Source organism: Silurus aristotelis (genome assembly GCF_946808225.1).
Source record: "Silurus aristotelis genome assembly, chromosome: 21".
Classification (NCBI taxonomy): Eukaryota; Metazoa; Chordata; class Actinopteri; order Siluriformes; family Siluridae; genus Silurus; species Silurus aristotelis.
Window position 1 is genome coordinate 20,858,615 of NC_139594.1, and position 17,143 is coordinate 20,875,757.

A 17,143-nucleotide genomic window follows, 5' to 3' on the forward strand; every position below is an offset into this window, starting at 1 on the left:
TCGCAAGTCTCACCACACACCTATAAACTTTCCCTTTCATTCTTGGAGATACCCTACTATCACAAATCACTCCTGTCACTCTTCTCCACCCACTCCACCCTGCCTGCACTCTTTTCTTTACTTCTCTAACACACTCTCCATTACTTTGCACTGTTGACCCCAGGTACCTGAACTGCTCCTCCTTCTCCACCTCTTTTCCCTGCAACCGCACCACTCCATACTTCTCCATCAACGTTTTCAAAGAAAATAAGGCATCTGTGGTGCTCTTCCTCGGCATGAAACCATACTGTTGCTCACAGATGGTCACCTCTTCTCTCAGCCTGGCTTCCACTACTCTTTCCCATAACTTCATGGTGTGACTGATCAACTTAATTCCCCTGTAGTTACTGCAGGTCTGCACATCTCCCTTATGCTTAAAGATCAGTACCAGCACACTCCTTCTCCATTCCTCAGGCATCTTCTCATCTTCCAAAAATCTTGTTAAACAATCTGGTTAAAAACTCCACTGCATCTCTCCTAAACATCTCCACGCTTCTACCGGTATGTCATCTGGTCCAACCGACTTTCCACTCTTCATCCTCTTAGTCGCTGCTCTCACTTCCTCCTTACTAATCCTATCCACTTCCTGCTTTACTAACTTTACAACATCCAACCTTCTCTCTCTCATTTTCCTCGTTCATCAGCTGCTCAAAATACTCCCTCCATCTTCTCAACACACTCTCCACGCTAGTCAACACATTTCCATCTCCATCCTTTATTGCTCTAACTTGCAACACATCCTTCCCAGCTCGATCTCGCTGCCTGGCCAAATCCTTTTCTCCTTCCTTAGTGTTCAACCTCTCATACAGCTCCTCGTATGCTTTTTCCTTGGCTTTTACCACATCCCTCTTTACCTGCTGCCGCATCTCCTTGTACTCCTGCCTACTTTTCTCATCACCCTTTCGATCCCACTTTTGTTTTGTTAACCTCTTTCCCCTTATGCTCTCCTGCACTTCCTTATTCCACCACCACGTCTCTTTCTCTTCCTTTCTATTTTAAGATGTCACACCAAATACCATTCTAGCTGCCTCCCTCATCACTACTGCAGTAGTTACCCAATCATCCAGCACCTCTTCACCACCACCGAGCCTCTGTCTGACCTCTTTCCTGAACCTCACACTACAGTCTTCCTCCTTCAGTTTCCACCATCTTATTCTTCTTTTAGTCCTTACTCTCCTCCTCTTCTTCTTCGCCTCCAAAACCATCCTACAGACCACCATCCGATGCTGTCTAGCTACACTGTCCCCTGCCAACACCTTACAGTCTCCAATCTTCTTCAGGTTGCATCTCCTACATAGAACATAATCCACCTGTGTGCACCTTCCTCCACTCTTATAGGTCACCCTATGATTCTCCTTCTTCTTAAAATACGTATTCACCGCTGCCATTTCCATCCTTTTAGCAAAATCTACCACCATCTGGCCTTCCACATTTCTCTCCTTTAGGCCATACCTACCCATCACCTCCTCATCACCTTTGTTTCCCTCACCTACATGCCCATTAAAGTCTGCCCCAATCACCAATTGTTCATTTCTAGGTACACCATCTACTACTTCATCTAATTCACTCCAGAATCTTTTTTTTTCCTCCATCTCACAGCCGACTTGTGGAACATAGGCACTGATGACATTTATCATCATCCCTTCAACTTCCACCTTCACGATCATCACCCTATCAGAAACTCTCTTCACCTCCACTACACTTTTACCGTACTCTTCCTTCAAAATCACCCCTACACCATTCCTCTTTCCATCCACACCATGATAGAACAGTTTAAATCCACCTCCAATGTTCCTGGCCTTACTCCCTTTCCACTTGGTCTCCTGAATACACAACATATCTACCTTTCTCCTCCCCATCATATCAGCTATCTCTCTCCCTTTACCAGTCATAGTACCAACATTTAAAGTACCAACCCGAACCTCCACTCTTCTACACTTCTCCTTTCCCTGTCGCCTCTGTAGACGTCTTCCTCCTCTCCTTCTCCTCCTTCGGCCAACAGTAGCCCAATTTCCACCGGTACCCTGTCGGCTAACGATACCTGTGGCGGTCGTTGTTAACCCGGGCCTCGACTGATCCGGTATGAAATTCTTATTCGTGACCCGCATATTTGAATTGGCACATGTTTTACGCTGGATGCCCTTCCTAACGCAACTTGAATCACGTTCATTAAAAAATAAAATAAAAATAAAACAAACAAATGCTTAAAGAACTAAAAATAAAACACCGCACACACTAACAGTCTTCATCAGAGTTTTCCCTGTTGACCTTCATTATCAGCTTTTTTAATCTAAAGATTTCCTGATCTGTAAAATCTCAGAAAGGTGGAGGTGGGGTACTGGTATGGGCAGGTATTATTAAAGATGAGCTAGTTGGACCTTTTTGGGTTGAAAATGGACTCAAAATCGACTCTCAGACCTGCTGGCAATTTTTAGAAGACACTTTCTTCAAGCAGTGGTACAGGAAAAAAGTCTGCATCTTTCAAGAAGACTTTGATTTTTATGCAAGACAACGCTCCATCACATGCATCAAAGTTCTCCACTGCGTGGCCAGTAAAGGCCTTAAAGATGAAAAACTATTGACATGGCCCCCTTCTTCACTTGACTTAAACCTTATTGAGAACTTTTGGGCCCTTCTTAAGCAGGAACTCAATTCACATTCAATTTAAAGTGAAGGTAAACAGTACACCTCTCTGAACAGTGTCTGGGAGGCTGTGGTTGCGGCTGCACACAAAGTTGATTCTGACCAGATCAAGAAACTGACTGACTCCATGAATGAAAGGCTTGTGACTGTTCTGGAAAAGAAGGGTGGCTTTATTGGTCACTAAGGTTTTCTATTTTCCGAAATATTTATTTGTAAATTTTGAGCTTGTTTATTATTCTCACTTTAACAGGTGAAAATAAACAAGTGAGATGGGAAAATCTTTGTTTTTCATTTAGTTGCGTAATAATTCTGCACACTAATAGTTGCCTAATAATCAGAGATGTATAGTAACGAAGTAGAGCTACTTCACTACTGTACTTAAGTACTAAAAGGCCGTATCTGTACTCTACAGGAGTATTGTTTTTTTCTCCTACTTCCACTTTTACTTCAGTACATATTTTTAATGACTTTAATACTTTTACTTCGATAGATTTTTTATGTTCTGCATCGTTACTCGTTGCAATTATAAAAATGAATCAATCCAAACCCACATTATTGTCAGGAATCCACCTGCCACGCCCCCTTTGGCGGCTGTTATTGCCTCCGCTTTCTCTAAAGCTCCGGGCTTCAATCATTAAACACACCTGAGACTCAATCACTCACTAATCACCCGCTCCTACACAAACCCCTCGTTCACTCACTAATCACCCGCTCCTACACAAACCCCTCGTTCACTCACTAATCACCCGCTCCTACACAAACCCCTCGTTCACTCACTAATCACCCGCTCCTACACAAACCCCTCGTTCACTCACTAATCACCCGCTCCTACACAAACCCCTCGTTCACTCACTAATCACCCGCTCCTACACAAACCCCTCGTTCACTCACTAATCACCCGCTCCTACACAAACCCCTCGTTCACTCACTAATCACCCGCTCCTACACAAACCCCTCGTTCACTCACTAATCACCCGCTCCTACACAAACCCCTCGTTCACTCCCTAATCACCCGCTCCTACACAAACCCCTCGTTCACTCCCTAATCACCCGCTCCTACACAAACCCCTCGTTCACTCCCTAATCACCCGCTCCTACACAAACCCCTCGTTCACTCCCTAATCACCCGCTCCTACACAAACCCCTCGTTCACTCCCTAATCACCCGCTCCTACACAAACCCCTCGTTCACTCCCTAATCACCCGCTCCTACACAAACCCCTCGTTCACTCCCTAATCACCCGCTCCTACACAAACCCCTCGTTCACTCCCTAATCACCCGCTCCTACACAAACCCCTCGTTCACTCCCTAATCACCCGCTCCTACACAAACCCCTCGTTCACTCCCTAATCACCCGCTCCTACACAAACCCCTCGTTCACTCCCTAATCACCCGCTCCTACACAAACCCCTCGTTCACTCCCTAATCACCCGCTCCTACACAAACCCCTCGTTCACTCCCTAATCACCCGCTCCTACACAAACCCCTCGTTCACTCACTAATCACCCGCTCCTACACAAACCCCTCGTTCACTCACTAATCACCCGCTCCTACACAAACCCATCGTTCACTCACTAATCACCCGCTCCTACACAAACCCCTCGTTCACTCACTAATCACCCGCTCCTACACAAACCCCTCGTTCACTCACTAATCACCCGCTCCTACACAAACCCATCGTTCACTCACTAATCACCCGCTCCTACACAAACCCCTCGTTCACTCACTAATCACCCGCTCCTACACAAACCCATCGTTCACTCACTAATCACCCGCTCCTACACAAACCCATCGTTTACTCACTAATCACCCGCTCCTACACAAACCCCTCGTTCACTCACTAATCACCCGCTCCTACACAAACCCCTCGTTCACTCACTAATCACCCGCTCCTACACAAACCCCTCGTTCACTCACTAATCACCCGCTCCTACACAAACCCCTCGTTCACTCACTAATCACCCGCTCCTACACAAACCCCTCGTTCACTCCCTAATCACCCGCTCCTACACAAACCCATCGTTCACTCCCTAATCACCCGCTCCTACACAAACCCATCGTTCACTCCCTAATCACCCGCTCCTACACAAACCCATCGTTCACTCCCTAATCACCCGCTCCTACACAAACCCCATCGTTCACTCACTAATCACCCGCTCCTACACAAACCCCTCGTTCACTCACTAATCACCCGCTCCTACACAAACCCATCGTTCACTCACTAATCACCCGCTCCTACACAAACCCATCGTTCACTCCCTAATCACCCGCTCCTACACAAACCCCTCGTTCACTCACTAATCACCCGCTCCTACACAAACCCCTCGTTCACTCACTAATCACCCGCTCCTACACAAACCCCTCGTTCACTCACTAATCACCCGCTCCTACACAAACCCCTCGTTCACTCACTAATCACCCGCTCCTACACAAACCCCTCGTTCACTCACTAATCACCCGCTCCTACACAAACCCCTCGTTCACTCACTAATCACCCGCTCCTACACAAACCCCTCGTTCACTCACTAATCACCCGCTCCTACACAAACCCATCGTTCACTCACTAATCACCCGCTCCTACACAAACCCATCGTTCACTCCCTAATCACCCGCTCCTACACAAACCCCTCGTTCACTCACTAATCACCCGCTCCTACACAAACCCCTCGTTCACTCACTAATCACCCGCTCCTACACAAACCCCTCGTTCACTCCCTAATCACCCGCTCCTACACAAACCCCTCGTTCACTCACTAATCACCCGCTCCTACACAAACCCCATCGTTCACTCACTAATCACCCGCTCCTACATAAACCCCTCGTTCACTCATACTCCTGGTCCGTTATTGTACGTATGTGTAGGTTCATGTCGGTCTGTTTCATCGCAGGCATTTATTTCGCTTCATACCTTTTCGTCTCGGACTCCTCACTCTCTCCACGGCCCGGATTACCCCGATCCTCCCGGCACTGTTTTGGATCTATGTTCATGAGTTTAGCACAACGTTTCACCCGTGTCTGCTCGGGATTACCTATTCACGAACTGCCTTTCACCGGTTCAGGACAATCTGGGAAGGGGAAAACTTGTTCTGTTTGTTTACAAAAAGTTAAGCTCTGTGTTTTTAGGTATTTTAATCACTTTTGTTTTTACATAAGAAATACTTGAATGTGGCCTACTGGCCTTTCAGATCTTTTAGTTGCCCTAAGAAGTTGAGGATTAAAAGAAAATGTGCAAGTTCCAAAAAATGACTGCTTGATGCACACTAGTTTAAGAAGGGAATCAGCTGTGGAGAAAAAAGGCACAGTTTAGGTTTTCTTTTCATAACGTTGTTTCAAACCTGTTTGACAGAAAAGATATATTTAAAATAAACAAAACAATATGATGTCTTTTGACTGCTTTCTTCAATAACTACATAACACAATACTTGTACTTTTACTTTCAGTATTTGAGTAGTACATTTTAAAATAAATTACTTGCAATACTTAAGTACAAAAAATGTTGAATACTTTAGTACTTCCACTTAAGTATGGTGTTTAAAGACACTTCAACTTCTACTCAAGTCACTTTTTTGATAGAGCACTTGTACTTTTACTCAAGTCTGAGTCTCTCGTACTTTATACATCTCTGCTAATAATGGTGTACATGTAGATATTCTCTTAAGAAAGCCAAAACTTCACTTTTACTACTTAAATGTTCAGGTTTGAGGGTTTGTTAACGTTTTGGATTGACCAAGAGAACTGTAGATGTACAATATCAAAATTAATTCTCAAAAATACAACTTGCCTAATAATTGTGCACACAGTGAACGTTGAACGGTTTCTCCTGAGAGTGTAGATTAAAAACTAAATCAGACATTGTGTCTTCACTGTCTGATTCAGGTTCCTCCACCTCCATGTCTTTCTTCACCTGCTTCTTCCCCTGTCCCCGACCTCGCTTCTTCCTTTTAGTTGACACCTTAAACTGGGGCTCTTCTTCCATCTCCACGTCTCCCCCGTCCCCTTCCACTGGTATAGTGACTGGTGTCTCCTGGCGACAGCTCTGCACCCCCGTGTCTGCCTCTGCCAGCGCAGGCAGCTCCAGCACAGCAGAGCTTCTCTGGGGTGGTTATGTCATTAGTGGAGCTCTGGTCTACAGGCTGAGCTTGGGGCTCACGCTTCCTAGGCCCTGGTGCAGCAGCAGGCCGAGCTGGCTTTCGGGACCGGCGGCACAAGATGCCCTAACTGACCACATTTAAAACATTTTATTTCTGAATCAGTGGAGACAAAGATGTTTTAGTCAAACCCATCAACTCGAAACTTGAAGACCACATTTAATTCCTCAACACCCTCATTCAGAACCATAAACACCATCCACCTAAAAGTGCTTAACTAGTGGGGATTTACAGCCGAGGGGGATTTTTTCTTTTCATGGGGAGACGGTTCGCCCGTACCGAGACAGCTCTTTCACAATCGCCTCATCACTAATAAAAGAAGGAACATTCTATAGCAACACCTTTTTAGAAGGAGAACTGAGGGGAGAAACCAGTATACATTCATTATTACAACAATTCCTTTCTGGATCAGTTTAGTCACTTTCTCAATACTGTTCAGGAAAACCACAATCGCACTGTTCATTCGGAAGCCAGAGACAATATTCTCATGTCCCACCACATTACCAACCGCTACCACACACTCCTCTACACTCGCCCCACACACCACCCGCACACCGTGCCGGTGAGTCAAACTTTCAAACATACACACACGAATTTGTTCCTTGATGTTTAAAGGAATAATCTGCAAAAATTCGCTTGAAAAAAAACAAAAAAAAGGTTGAAAAAACCTTCAACCGCTCTCGTGCTCTACATGCTACGCTCACCCTTCCCCCGCACATGCGCAGAGACAGAGAGAGAGAGAGAGAGAGAGAGAGAGAGAGAGAGTGTGGTTGTGTGTGAGTGTGTGTGTGTACATGTGTGTGTGTGTGTGTGTGTGTACGTGTGAGAAAGAGGGAGAGAGTGTGTGTGTGTGTGTGAGTGAGACAGAGAGAGAGAGAGAGAGAGAGAGAGAGTGTGTGTGTGTGTGTGTGTGTGTGAGTATGTGTGAGTGTGAGTGTGTGTGTGTGTGTGTGTGTGTGTGTGTGTGTGTAAGAGAGAAAACAGGACATGTGTATGTAGTTTGTGTTACTGAAAGTGAACTCTAACAGTTTCACAGTCATTTCAGACACATTGCAGTGGTTTTAAGACACGTTTTGTGCTGCAGCTTCACACATACGTACATCAGACCCAAAGCCTCTGTGACAAATCATCAGTGTGCAGTGAAAAGAAACAAATTTCCTCCTCAGAACATTGATGCTGAACCTAAAAGCTCTGCTTCCGTCTCACTATTAGAGAATGTGTTAATGAGGAGCAGGTCATGTGACTCTCAGAGAGATGATCTTACCTCAGTATCTCCAGTTTACAGTGAGGATTCTCCAGTACAGCAGAGAGACACTTCACTCCTGAGTCTCCTACTTTATTCTCAGACAGATCCAGTTCTCTCAGGTGTGAGGGGTTTGATCTCAGAGCTGAAGCGAGAGCAGCACAGCCTTCATCTGATACTCCACACTTATACAACCTGCAGATACACAATGACACACACTTTACTCTCTCAGTTTCTACACACTACACATCCTGTGTGTTCTCCCTCGTTCCTGCAGTGTTGGTGTGAGAACCAGTCACAGACACTGATGGAAGTCCTCGTCTAGACAGTCATGTAGTGCGAGTTGCCCGACTACAAAATGGACAGATTTGATTTGTGTAAAATAAGTTGCAGCAGATTTCTCCAGGACTTACAAAGTAAATCAAAAATATATAATTTATCAATGAAAATAAATGAATTTAAAGATGATTTAATAGAGATAAATATTTGTACAGTAAAACCCTGTTGTACGAGCAACCTATAGTACGAGAAAACGGAGCTACAAGCGACCTCACGAGCAAATTTCGAGCAAACCCACACTGTTCCCCGTTTTCGGCTGAAGGTCGCATCAGTCGCTTAGTTGATGACGTATCACTCGGTCGCTCTCGTTGTTCAGTGCAGCAAAACTTAAAGAAAACTAGAAATCTTGAAAAATGTCTCCCAAGAAAATCAGTGATTGTGCTGTGAAAACGAAAGTAAATAGAATTTACCATGGCAACCAAGAAGGTTACGAGCGTTGTGTGCGTCTCACACTCACAATCAACCACTACCACATGAGTAAGTGTTCAATTATGTTTACATGACAGTAATTTGCGGTGTATTTGTTTGTTAAAATAGCCTACAAATACTTTTAAAGTGCAGAAATAAATTACTTTTACATTCATTCTTATGGGGAAAATCAGATCGAACGTACGAGCAAATGGACCTACGAGCAATTTTCAAGAACGAATTCTGCTCGTCCAACCGGGTTTTACTGTACTGCACTTTGATTCATCTCAGACTGCTGACACAAGAAAACTGCAGTAAATGACCAGTAGGTGGCAGTGTAAGGTCTTTCAGCTCATCTTCACAGCAGGGGATTAAAAGTAGAGCAGCACTAATGACCAGTGTTGGGGGTAAAGCGTTACAAGTAACGTGCGTTACGTAATAATATAATATAATAATAATATTCAGTTCAATTATTTTGCATTAAAATGAACGTAATCTCGTAGAATCGCGCACCCCTACGTGCGAGCTGTGGGAACAGAAACTGGTCAGAAGCGGAGATGGCAGGACAGATCATTACATTACTGCGATGGAAGTATTCACATTATTTTGAAATAGTGGAGGAAAAGGAGAAGGGAATAATCGTTAAGTGTAAATTATGTGTTGGTGAAAAGATTTTGTCAACAGCAAAAAATACCACTTCAAATTAAAAAAAACATCTGCAAGCAAAGCACAGCACTACAGATGTGGAAGAGAGAGAGCCGAATGAAACCTGCACCCCGCCTCAAGATAAACAACAAAGGCTTGATTTCAGTACATTAATATTTAGTAAATAGATTTTCAGTCAAATGCGCATGCGCGTGAGATGAATATACCGCAAAGTTTCCCAGTAGCGGCGAGATCATTTAAGTCTTAAAAATAACCGTATTGAACTCAAGCGAAGCGAACACGCACATTAAAAACAAAGAAACACAAACTTCGATATGAATGTAAGAGCCGCATGAAACCAGCCATAAAACGCCGCATGCGGCTCGCGAGCCCCGGGTTGGCCACCCGTGCATTACTGCATTAAACACTAGTACAAGAACTTCTCACCTGTTACACCTGTAAGGCCTGAAAGAGATCAAGCCTTAGCCAAGTAAGAAAAAGTAACGCAAAAGTAATATAACGCATTAGTTTCCATAAAAAGTAACTAAGTAACGCAATTAGTTATTTTTTTGGGGAGTAACTCAATATTGTAATGCGTTACTTTTAAAAGTAACGTTCCCCAACACTGCTAATGACCAAATGAATGTGGAGGAAAAAACAGAAGTAAATGTGGGATTTTTTACTCTTAGAAGATCTTAAACATTTGCAGTTCAATAAAGAAGTTGTAAAAGAAGATGAGATGAAGGAGAGCAGCAGCACAAACACACGTCGCTCTGAGAAACAGAGAATGGAACTGGGAAGTCCAGAGCAATGCAAGCTGGCACACACTTCATCATTCTGCAAACGGAGCAGAGGGGAATCTCTGACAATGAAGAATAATAATATGGTAAGACGTCTAGAAACAGGTTGAAAAAGCAATGATGATGATTTGAAGATGATGTGTGTGTTATGGTGGACTGTCTCCCTTCTCTTGTCCAATCACAAGATCATATTAAACCTGACCAATGATTATTGCTGTGATTGAGATTCCTGTCATTATGTGTACAAAAGGTGTAAAGGTATTGCTGCTTTCTGTTCAAAGTCATGAATCAGGTTCTTTCTCTCTGTTTAACTGGAGTTTTATTCACACATGGATCTAATTCTCAGTGCATTAATGATTAGTGGAAGTGAGAAGTTTCATTACTGATAGATTTGTTCTGGATGTTGTACTGCTACAGCAAATTTCACCTGAAAAACAACACTGTATACAACAATTCACTGCAGCTTTTACTGAGTTCTTGTGTCTCTCAGAGAGATGATCTTACCTCAGATCTTTCACTTTACACTCAGGATTCTCCAGTAGAGCAGAGAGACGCTTCACTCCTGAGTCTTCTAGTTTATTCCCAGACAGATTCAGTGTATTGACAGTCAGATGCAGTTCTCTCAGACTGGAGGTTTCTGAGTTGAGCACTGAGGTCAGACCTTCTCCACTTTTCCCTGTAATTTCACTGCATCTGATACTGAAGAAAAAAAAGATAATGAACAGAAATGCAGAAGATCAACAACAAGTTCTCAAAGCTTCACTGCAGCGTCTCACTTTCAACATCACACACATCAGTTGAACACAATGATTAAATGGTGGAATAATAAGAATTGACAGTCGGAGATGTTCAGATTTGGCTTGGCGAGAGTTTCAGCTGAGGAACATCATCACACACACGTTGTATAAACATGGAGGATGAGATCCAGGAATCCAAATGGGAAAGTAAGAGGGTCTGATCTAAAAGGTTTCTAAGAGGAGAAAGGAAAAAGTCTAAAGCGTCCTGCAGAGTTTGATTCATCTGAACAGCTCAGACCTTTGATTTGTTCTCAACACTGTAACAGTAGAACAATTTCATTCAGCTTCACTTACATTGCTTTTCTGGATGCTGCAATCACAGGCATCACTCTCACAAGAATCCCATCTCTGATCTTATCTGGAGTGATGTACTTATTCAGGTCAAATTCCTCCAGATCCTGTGCTGATGTCAGTAACACAAACACCAGAGCAGACCACTGTGAAGGAGAAAGTTCACTTTGTGTTCCAGATTTCAGATACTGCTGGATTTCCTCCACTAGAGAATCATCACCCAGTTCATTCAGACAGTGGAACAGATTGATGGATTTCTCTGTAGAAAGATCTTCACTGATCTTCTTCTTGATGTACTGAACTGTTTCCTCTTTGTTCTGGGAGGTACTTCCTGTCTGTTTTACTAAGGAATGTAGAAGTTTCTGATTGGACTCGAGTGAGAGACCCAGAAGAAAGCGGAGGAAAAGATCCAGATGTCCAGTCTGACTGTCTAAAGCCTGATTTACAGCACTCCTGTGAACATCTGAAAGTTTCCTACAGACCTGATTCCGTTTAAGAACTTTTAATAGTATCCTCCAGACCTGATTCTGTTGAAGAACTTTTCTCTGCTCCTTCATGAAGGTCAGATGCACATACAGAGCTGCAAGATGTTCCTGAATGCTCAGATGAACAAAGCAGTACACTACTTTACTCTGGTGAAGCCCAAACTCCTCGCTGAAGATCTGTGTACACACACCTGAATACACTGCTGCTTCTGTCACATCAATGCCACACTCTCTCAGGTCGTTCTCATAGAAGATCAGGTTTTGTTTCTCCAGCTGCTGGAAAGCCAGTTTCCCCAGTTTGAGAAGCATTTCTTCATCGCTCTCCTGCTTCTGTAGGTACTTCTCTCTTATGATGTTGGTCTGAATGATGAGGAAGTGTGTGTACATTTGAGTCAGAGTCTTGGGGATCTCTCCACTCTCTGCTTCACCCAACATTCTCTCTAGAACAGCAGCTGAAATCCAGCAGAACACTGGGATGTGGCACATGATGTAGAGGCTTCTTAATGACTTCAGGTGTGTGATGATCTTATTGGCCAGGTTCTGATCACTGATCCTCTTCCTGAAGTACTCCTTCTTCTGAGGGTCATTGAACCTAGTACCTCTGTGACTCGATGGACACACTCAGAGGGGATTTGATCAGCTGCTGCTGGCCTGGAGGTGATCCAGATGAGAGCAGAGGGAAGCAGGTTCCCTTTGATCAGGTTTATCAGCAGCACATGTACTGGTGCTGATTCAGTTACATCACACACTTTTACTGTCTTCTGGAAATCCAGAGGAAAACGACACTCATCCAAACCATCAAAAATTATCAAAACCTTCTCCAACCTGGAAATGTCCATTTCTTTCATCTCCTTAAAAAACAAATGAAGGAGCTCCACCAGACTCAGTTTCTGCTGCTTCATCAGATTCAGCTCTCTGAAAGGAAGTGGGAATATGAGGTGGACGTCCTGGTTTGTTTTCCCTTCAGCCCAGTCCAGAACAAACTTCTGCACAGAGACTGTTTTTCCAATTCCTGCTACTCCCTTAGTCAGAACGTTCCTGATGGGTTCTTCATCTTGTTTAGATAAGGGTTTTGTCAGAATGTTCCTGATGGGTTCTTCATCTTGTTCAGACAAGGGTTTTGTCAGAATGTTCCTGATGGGTTCTTCGTCTTGTTCAGATAAAGGTTTGGTCAGAATTCTCCTGATGGCTTTGTCTTGTGCAGGTAGGGGTTTAAAGATGTCACTGCATTTGATTGGTGTGTCCTCAGTTGGGTTCCTCCTGGATGCTGCCTCAATCTGTTTCACCTCATGTTCTTTATTGACGTCTCCAATGTCTCCCTCTGTGATGTAGAGCTCTGTGTAGATCTCATTCAGGAGTGTTCGGTTTTCCTGCTTAGGCATCAATCCATTCAAACACTCAAACTTCTTCACCAGATTGAACTTGAACTTCTTCTGGAATTCATCTGCAGCAGTGGATTCTGGGTCGTGTCTGTGACAGGGTGAAGAAGGAAGACATGGTGAGACATGGGCTCCAATGATTATAGAAGAAGTTCACATTTTTCCTGCTAGATAGATCTTTATGATGTTCTCACTGTGGATTTACTTTATTCTACTGGAGGTTTTCTATCATCTAATCACTCTGTAGTTCCTAACAGCAGAGAGCTTTAGAAGAGCAGTGTGTCAGTGTCACAGTCATGGTGTTGGTTTTGATCGTACCCTGTAGCTGTGATGATGTTCTTCTCTCTTCTGTCTCCTGCCTTCTGTAGAACACTGGGAACAAAAACAACAAGTGTTAAAGATCTCAATGTTCCTCACTTTAATACTGGAGTCTAAACCTGAACACAAATTGTACTACAATAATTGGAGTGAGAGCAGGAACACTTGGAGAACACAGAGCTGAATACAACTCCAACATTGTGCACCTGGAGAATTAAATGTGCTCCTGTTTTCATTTCACACTTTTTCCTACTTTTCTATTCTTCCTACACAAACCTCCAAAAGTATTGGAACAGGAAGTCCAGTTCTTTGGGTTTTTGCTCGACACTAAAGACATTTGGATTTGAGAGTAAAAGATGAAAATGAAACAATAGATCAGAATTCCAGCTTTCAGTTCCTGATCTTTACATCTAGATGTGTTCCATCACTTAGAACACTGCACCGAACCTTTCAGGAAATGAAAGCTGAAATTCTGATCTCTTGTCTCACATCATCTTCTGATGAAGATTTCCACCTACTCACATGGTTTTGGGAAGTGGGAGTTTAGGTTGAGGAAAATGCTGATTTTCATTCTGAATCAATTCTGTTTTCTCTCTCTGTAGTTCACTGTAGAAAATTATAGAAATGGCTTTAAGACAGAATTTCATTGTTGCTAAAATCTGAAGATCTACAGAAGATTCTGCTCACTAAGTCAGGGTTCCTGATCCCCAAAAATACTGCTTACACCTTTAAGTAGTAGTGTTTAGATGTTTCCTGTAGCTTTTTTGTTGTTTATATTAGTATTTTTATTTTAGGATTGAAGACATTACGTGTAATTGATTGTGACTGTAATAAATATTTACACTTTTTCATCTAAAGGATTTACTGAAAGTATTGTAGAATCACTAAAGACCAAGTAACTAGAATATAAATCTAAACAGCTGCTAATGACGGTGTAGTGCAGCCATTAACTGTGACTTTAACTAGGAGTATTATGGGATGTTACCTGTGTCCAGGTGAGGAGATTCCAGTGCTAAAGCTCTGAGGAATATCCATAGACGCATCACTCTTCATGGAGACACAGCTGGGCACTGGTAAATGTGATTTCTCTCTCTGTAGTTTACTGTAGAAAATTATAAAAATGGTCATGAGACAGAATTTCATTGTTGCTAAAATCAGGATACAAAATCCAGTGCATTGAAAAAGTCCCTATGCAGTGGTGGTGTAGAGCAGGAAGTAGAGCACGGGTTTAAAACTGGTGATAAAAACACAGATTTAGTTTGGATAAGATTATAATTTATAGTATGTAGTTGATGTAGAAAACAGTTCCAGCCCACTGTAACTGCTCCTGCTGGATTGGAGTTAAACAGCACTTATTGATTTGGTTCCCTGTAATTGAGGTGATGTTCTAAAGGTTTTCTGTGATTGTGCTGAAAAGAAGCTGAACTGAGGTCAGTAATGAGAATCTCCAGTGCTGCTTAAACACTCATTTAGAACACATATTATAAGGATTATCCATGTTGTTTGTGTCTTATAGCTTTAATTAGACAATGAGTTTATGGCTCTTGGTTTTGAGAGTTTCATAAATTGTGCACAATCACGTGTATTTAATTGTGTAATAAATGTGTTTAGGGTCATGTTTATATATGAAATGAAGCTCTCAGAAATGTCTCCAGATTTACAGATATGAACAGTTCATTAGTAAAACACTAGAACATGGCAGGTTACCAGTCTTTTGAGGGTGAGGTCACATGATCTGTGCCCTGATCAGGGATCTCCATTTTTCAATGCTCGTGTACACGCAGAGTCCTGAAGACGCCGATCTCTTCTGCTGGAATCAATCACACTCCTAGAAAACACAAAAACAACATGCAGTTAAAACTGGGGGAAAATCTTTCTAAAACCAGCTGATCCTCATGATGTCTTACTGATTCTCACATATTTTTCTAACATCTTTATTCCTCATCTGAACACAGACTGACAGGAGGTGTGCAATAAACACAACACCAATAAACACTGTTCTGTTTTTTATTTCTATGTATAAAAAGTGATTAAAGTCTTCTGTATTTCTATATTTTCCACACACAGTCCATTAAAGTCCATTAGAAGTGAAATCCATAGACATATAAGACACAGACGCCTCATTGGCCGCTTTGGTCCGTCGCCGTGATACGTCAATGCTGCTGCAATCTTGGTCCAGGCGAGAGTTCCCTGTACACAAATACAACTACACAACAAATATAACAACATAACAATAATAGAGTGATAATAACAATAATGTACAAATAATTAGTGATAATAGATGATTGAGAGATATTATATAGACTTTAATTTATTATTATACTCATTTATTATTGTACAAGTATTTACTTTTCTTTTTTGTCTGTATTCTATTGTAATTGATAGTACATACTATTAGCATTTTATTTAATATTACATTATAATGCATTATTATTAATGTTATTATTATTATTATTATTATTATTAACAATAAACAATTTGCAATGATCAATATATTAGTTATTTATATATTTATACTTCTGTACATTATTTTATTCCATCTTACTTAATACTGGAATATAAATAGATTTGATGCACTGTTATTGTACCATAATCACATCCATGTATTTCCATAAAGAATCCAGCAGTTCTCTTTGTTCTTCACTGTTTTGGGGAATAAATCTGTAAATAACTGCATCATTTTAGTGGATAAAAATATAGAAATAAGGCTGCCAGTGGGATTTGTATTATTTAGGGTTTGTTCCATTTTCTCAATGATGATTATTTAATTATAGTTTAACTATTGAGATTTTATATATATATATATATGAATGTAAAACTTACACAATAACAAAATAAAACGCTCATAATACCTGAATAAATACATTTTATATCCTATTCATTGTTAATTCTATTATTTCATCCTTCTAGTATCTCCATAAGTGAATAGTATTTAATAATAATAATAATAATAAAAATAATAAATGGGGTCCTGTTTCAAGGATTCCACATTTTTCACAATTTCTATTTTTGTGTGTTTCTATCTTGTATAAATTTGGGTTTAGTGTTTTGTGTGGCTGATTTATAATCTTGTCATAATCACATCCTTTTCCCTGATTTGATCACATGTTCTTTCCACCCCTACATTTCTTTGTATTGCAGATACTGTAGGTTTCTTCCTTTTGTTTTTGTGTCCCAAATGTTCTGCATCTTTTCTCTCTGCTGTACTCATACACACCCTAATGTTCAGATCTGCTTCCTTTAGTGCCTCGTTTACCAACTTCTCCACCACCTCATTCCCCAATATTCCCACATGATCAATGATAAAGGATCCAGTGGATCCCACATTTCGCACTGAATTCGGAAAGCTCATGTCTTCATGAACATGTATCTGCTCCACATTTCCTGTATCACCTCCGCTTAGAAAGCCATGATCTGCTCCTGTTAACGGGAAATCATCCTGAGCCATGACAACAACTCCAGGATCAGCTTGGAACAAGCAAACAATCCCGGTGTTCTCATGTCAGATCCTCCTCAGTAAACTCAGAACATCATCAAATCCAACTGAGGAATTTGGGCTGAAACTGTTGTCCTCCATTTCGGCTGCTGTGTCGCAGTTTCCCTGCGGT

At 41.9% G+C, this 17,143-nt stretch overlaps 2 protein-coding genes across 2 annotated transcripts in view; one reads left to right on the plus strand and one right to left on the minus strand.

The window, feature by feature from the left end:
• The window catches only part of LOC310716350 (uncharacterized protein), a 185,513-nt gene that overhangs the window by 27,911 nt on the left and 140,459 nt on the right, over positions 1–17,143 (minus strand). Inside the window, 8 exon segments of the mRNA XM_083523476.1 lie at positions 8,095–8,268; positions 10,770–10,964; positions 11,357–11,835; positions 11,875–12,434; positions 12,437–13,308; positions 13,536–13,589; positions 14,058–14,141; positions 14,521–14,637. Coding sequence (XP_083379602.1) covers positions 8,095–8,268; positions 10,770–10,964; positions 11,357–11,835; positions 11,875–12,434; positions 12,437–13,308; positions 13,536–13,589; positions 14,058–14,141; positions 14,521–14,637 — 2,535 coding nt within the window.
• LOC310716476 (uncharacterized protein) overlaps positions 13,087–17,143 on the plus strand; it is a 73,814-nt gene continuing 69,757 nt past the window's right edge. Inside the window, exon 1 of the mRNA XM_083523807.1 lies at positions 13,087–14,487. The gene's annotated coding sequence lies outside the window, so the exon portion shown is untranslated. The remainder of the gene's footprint in view (positions 14,488–17,143) is intronic.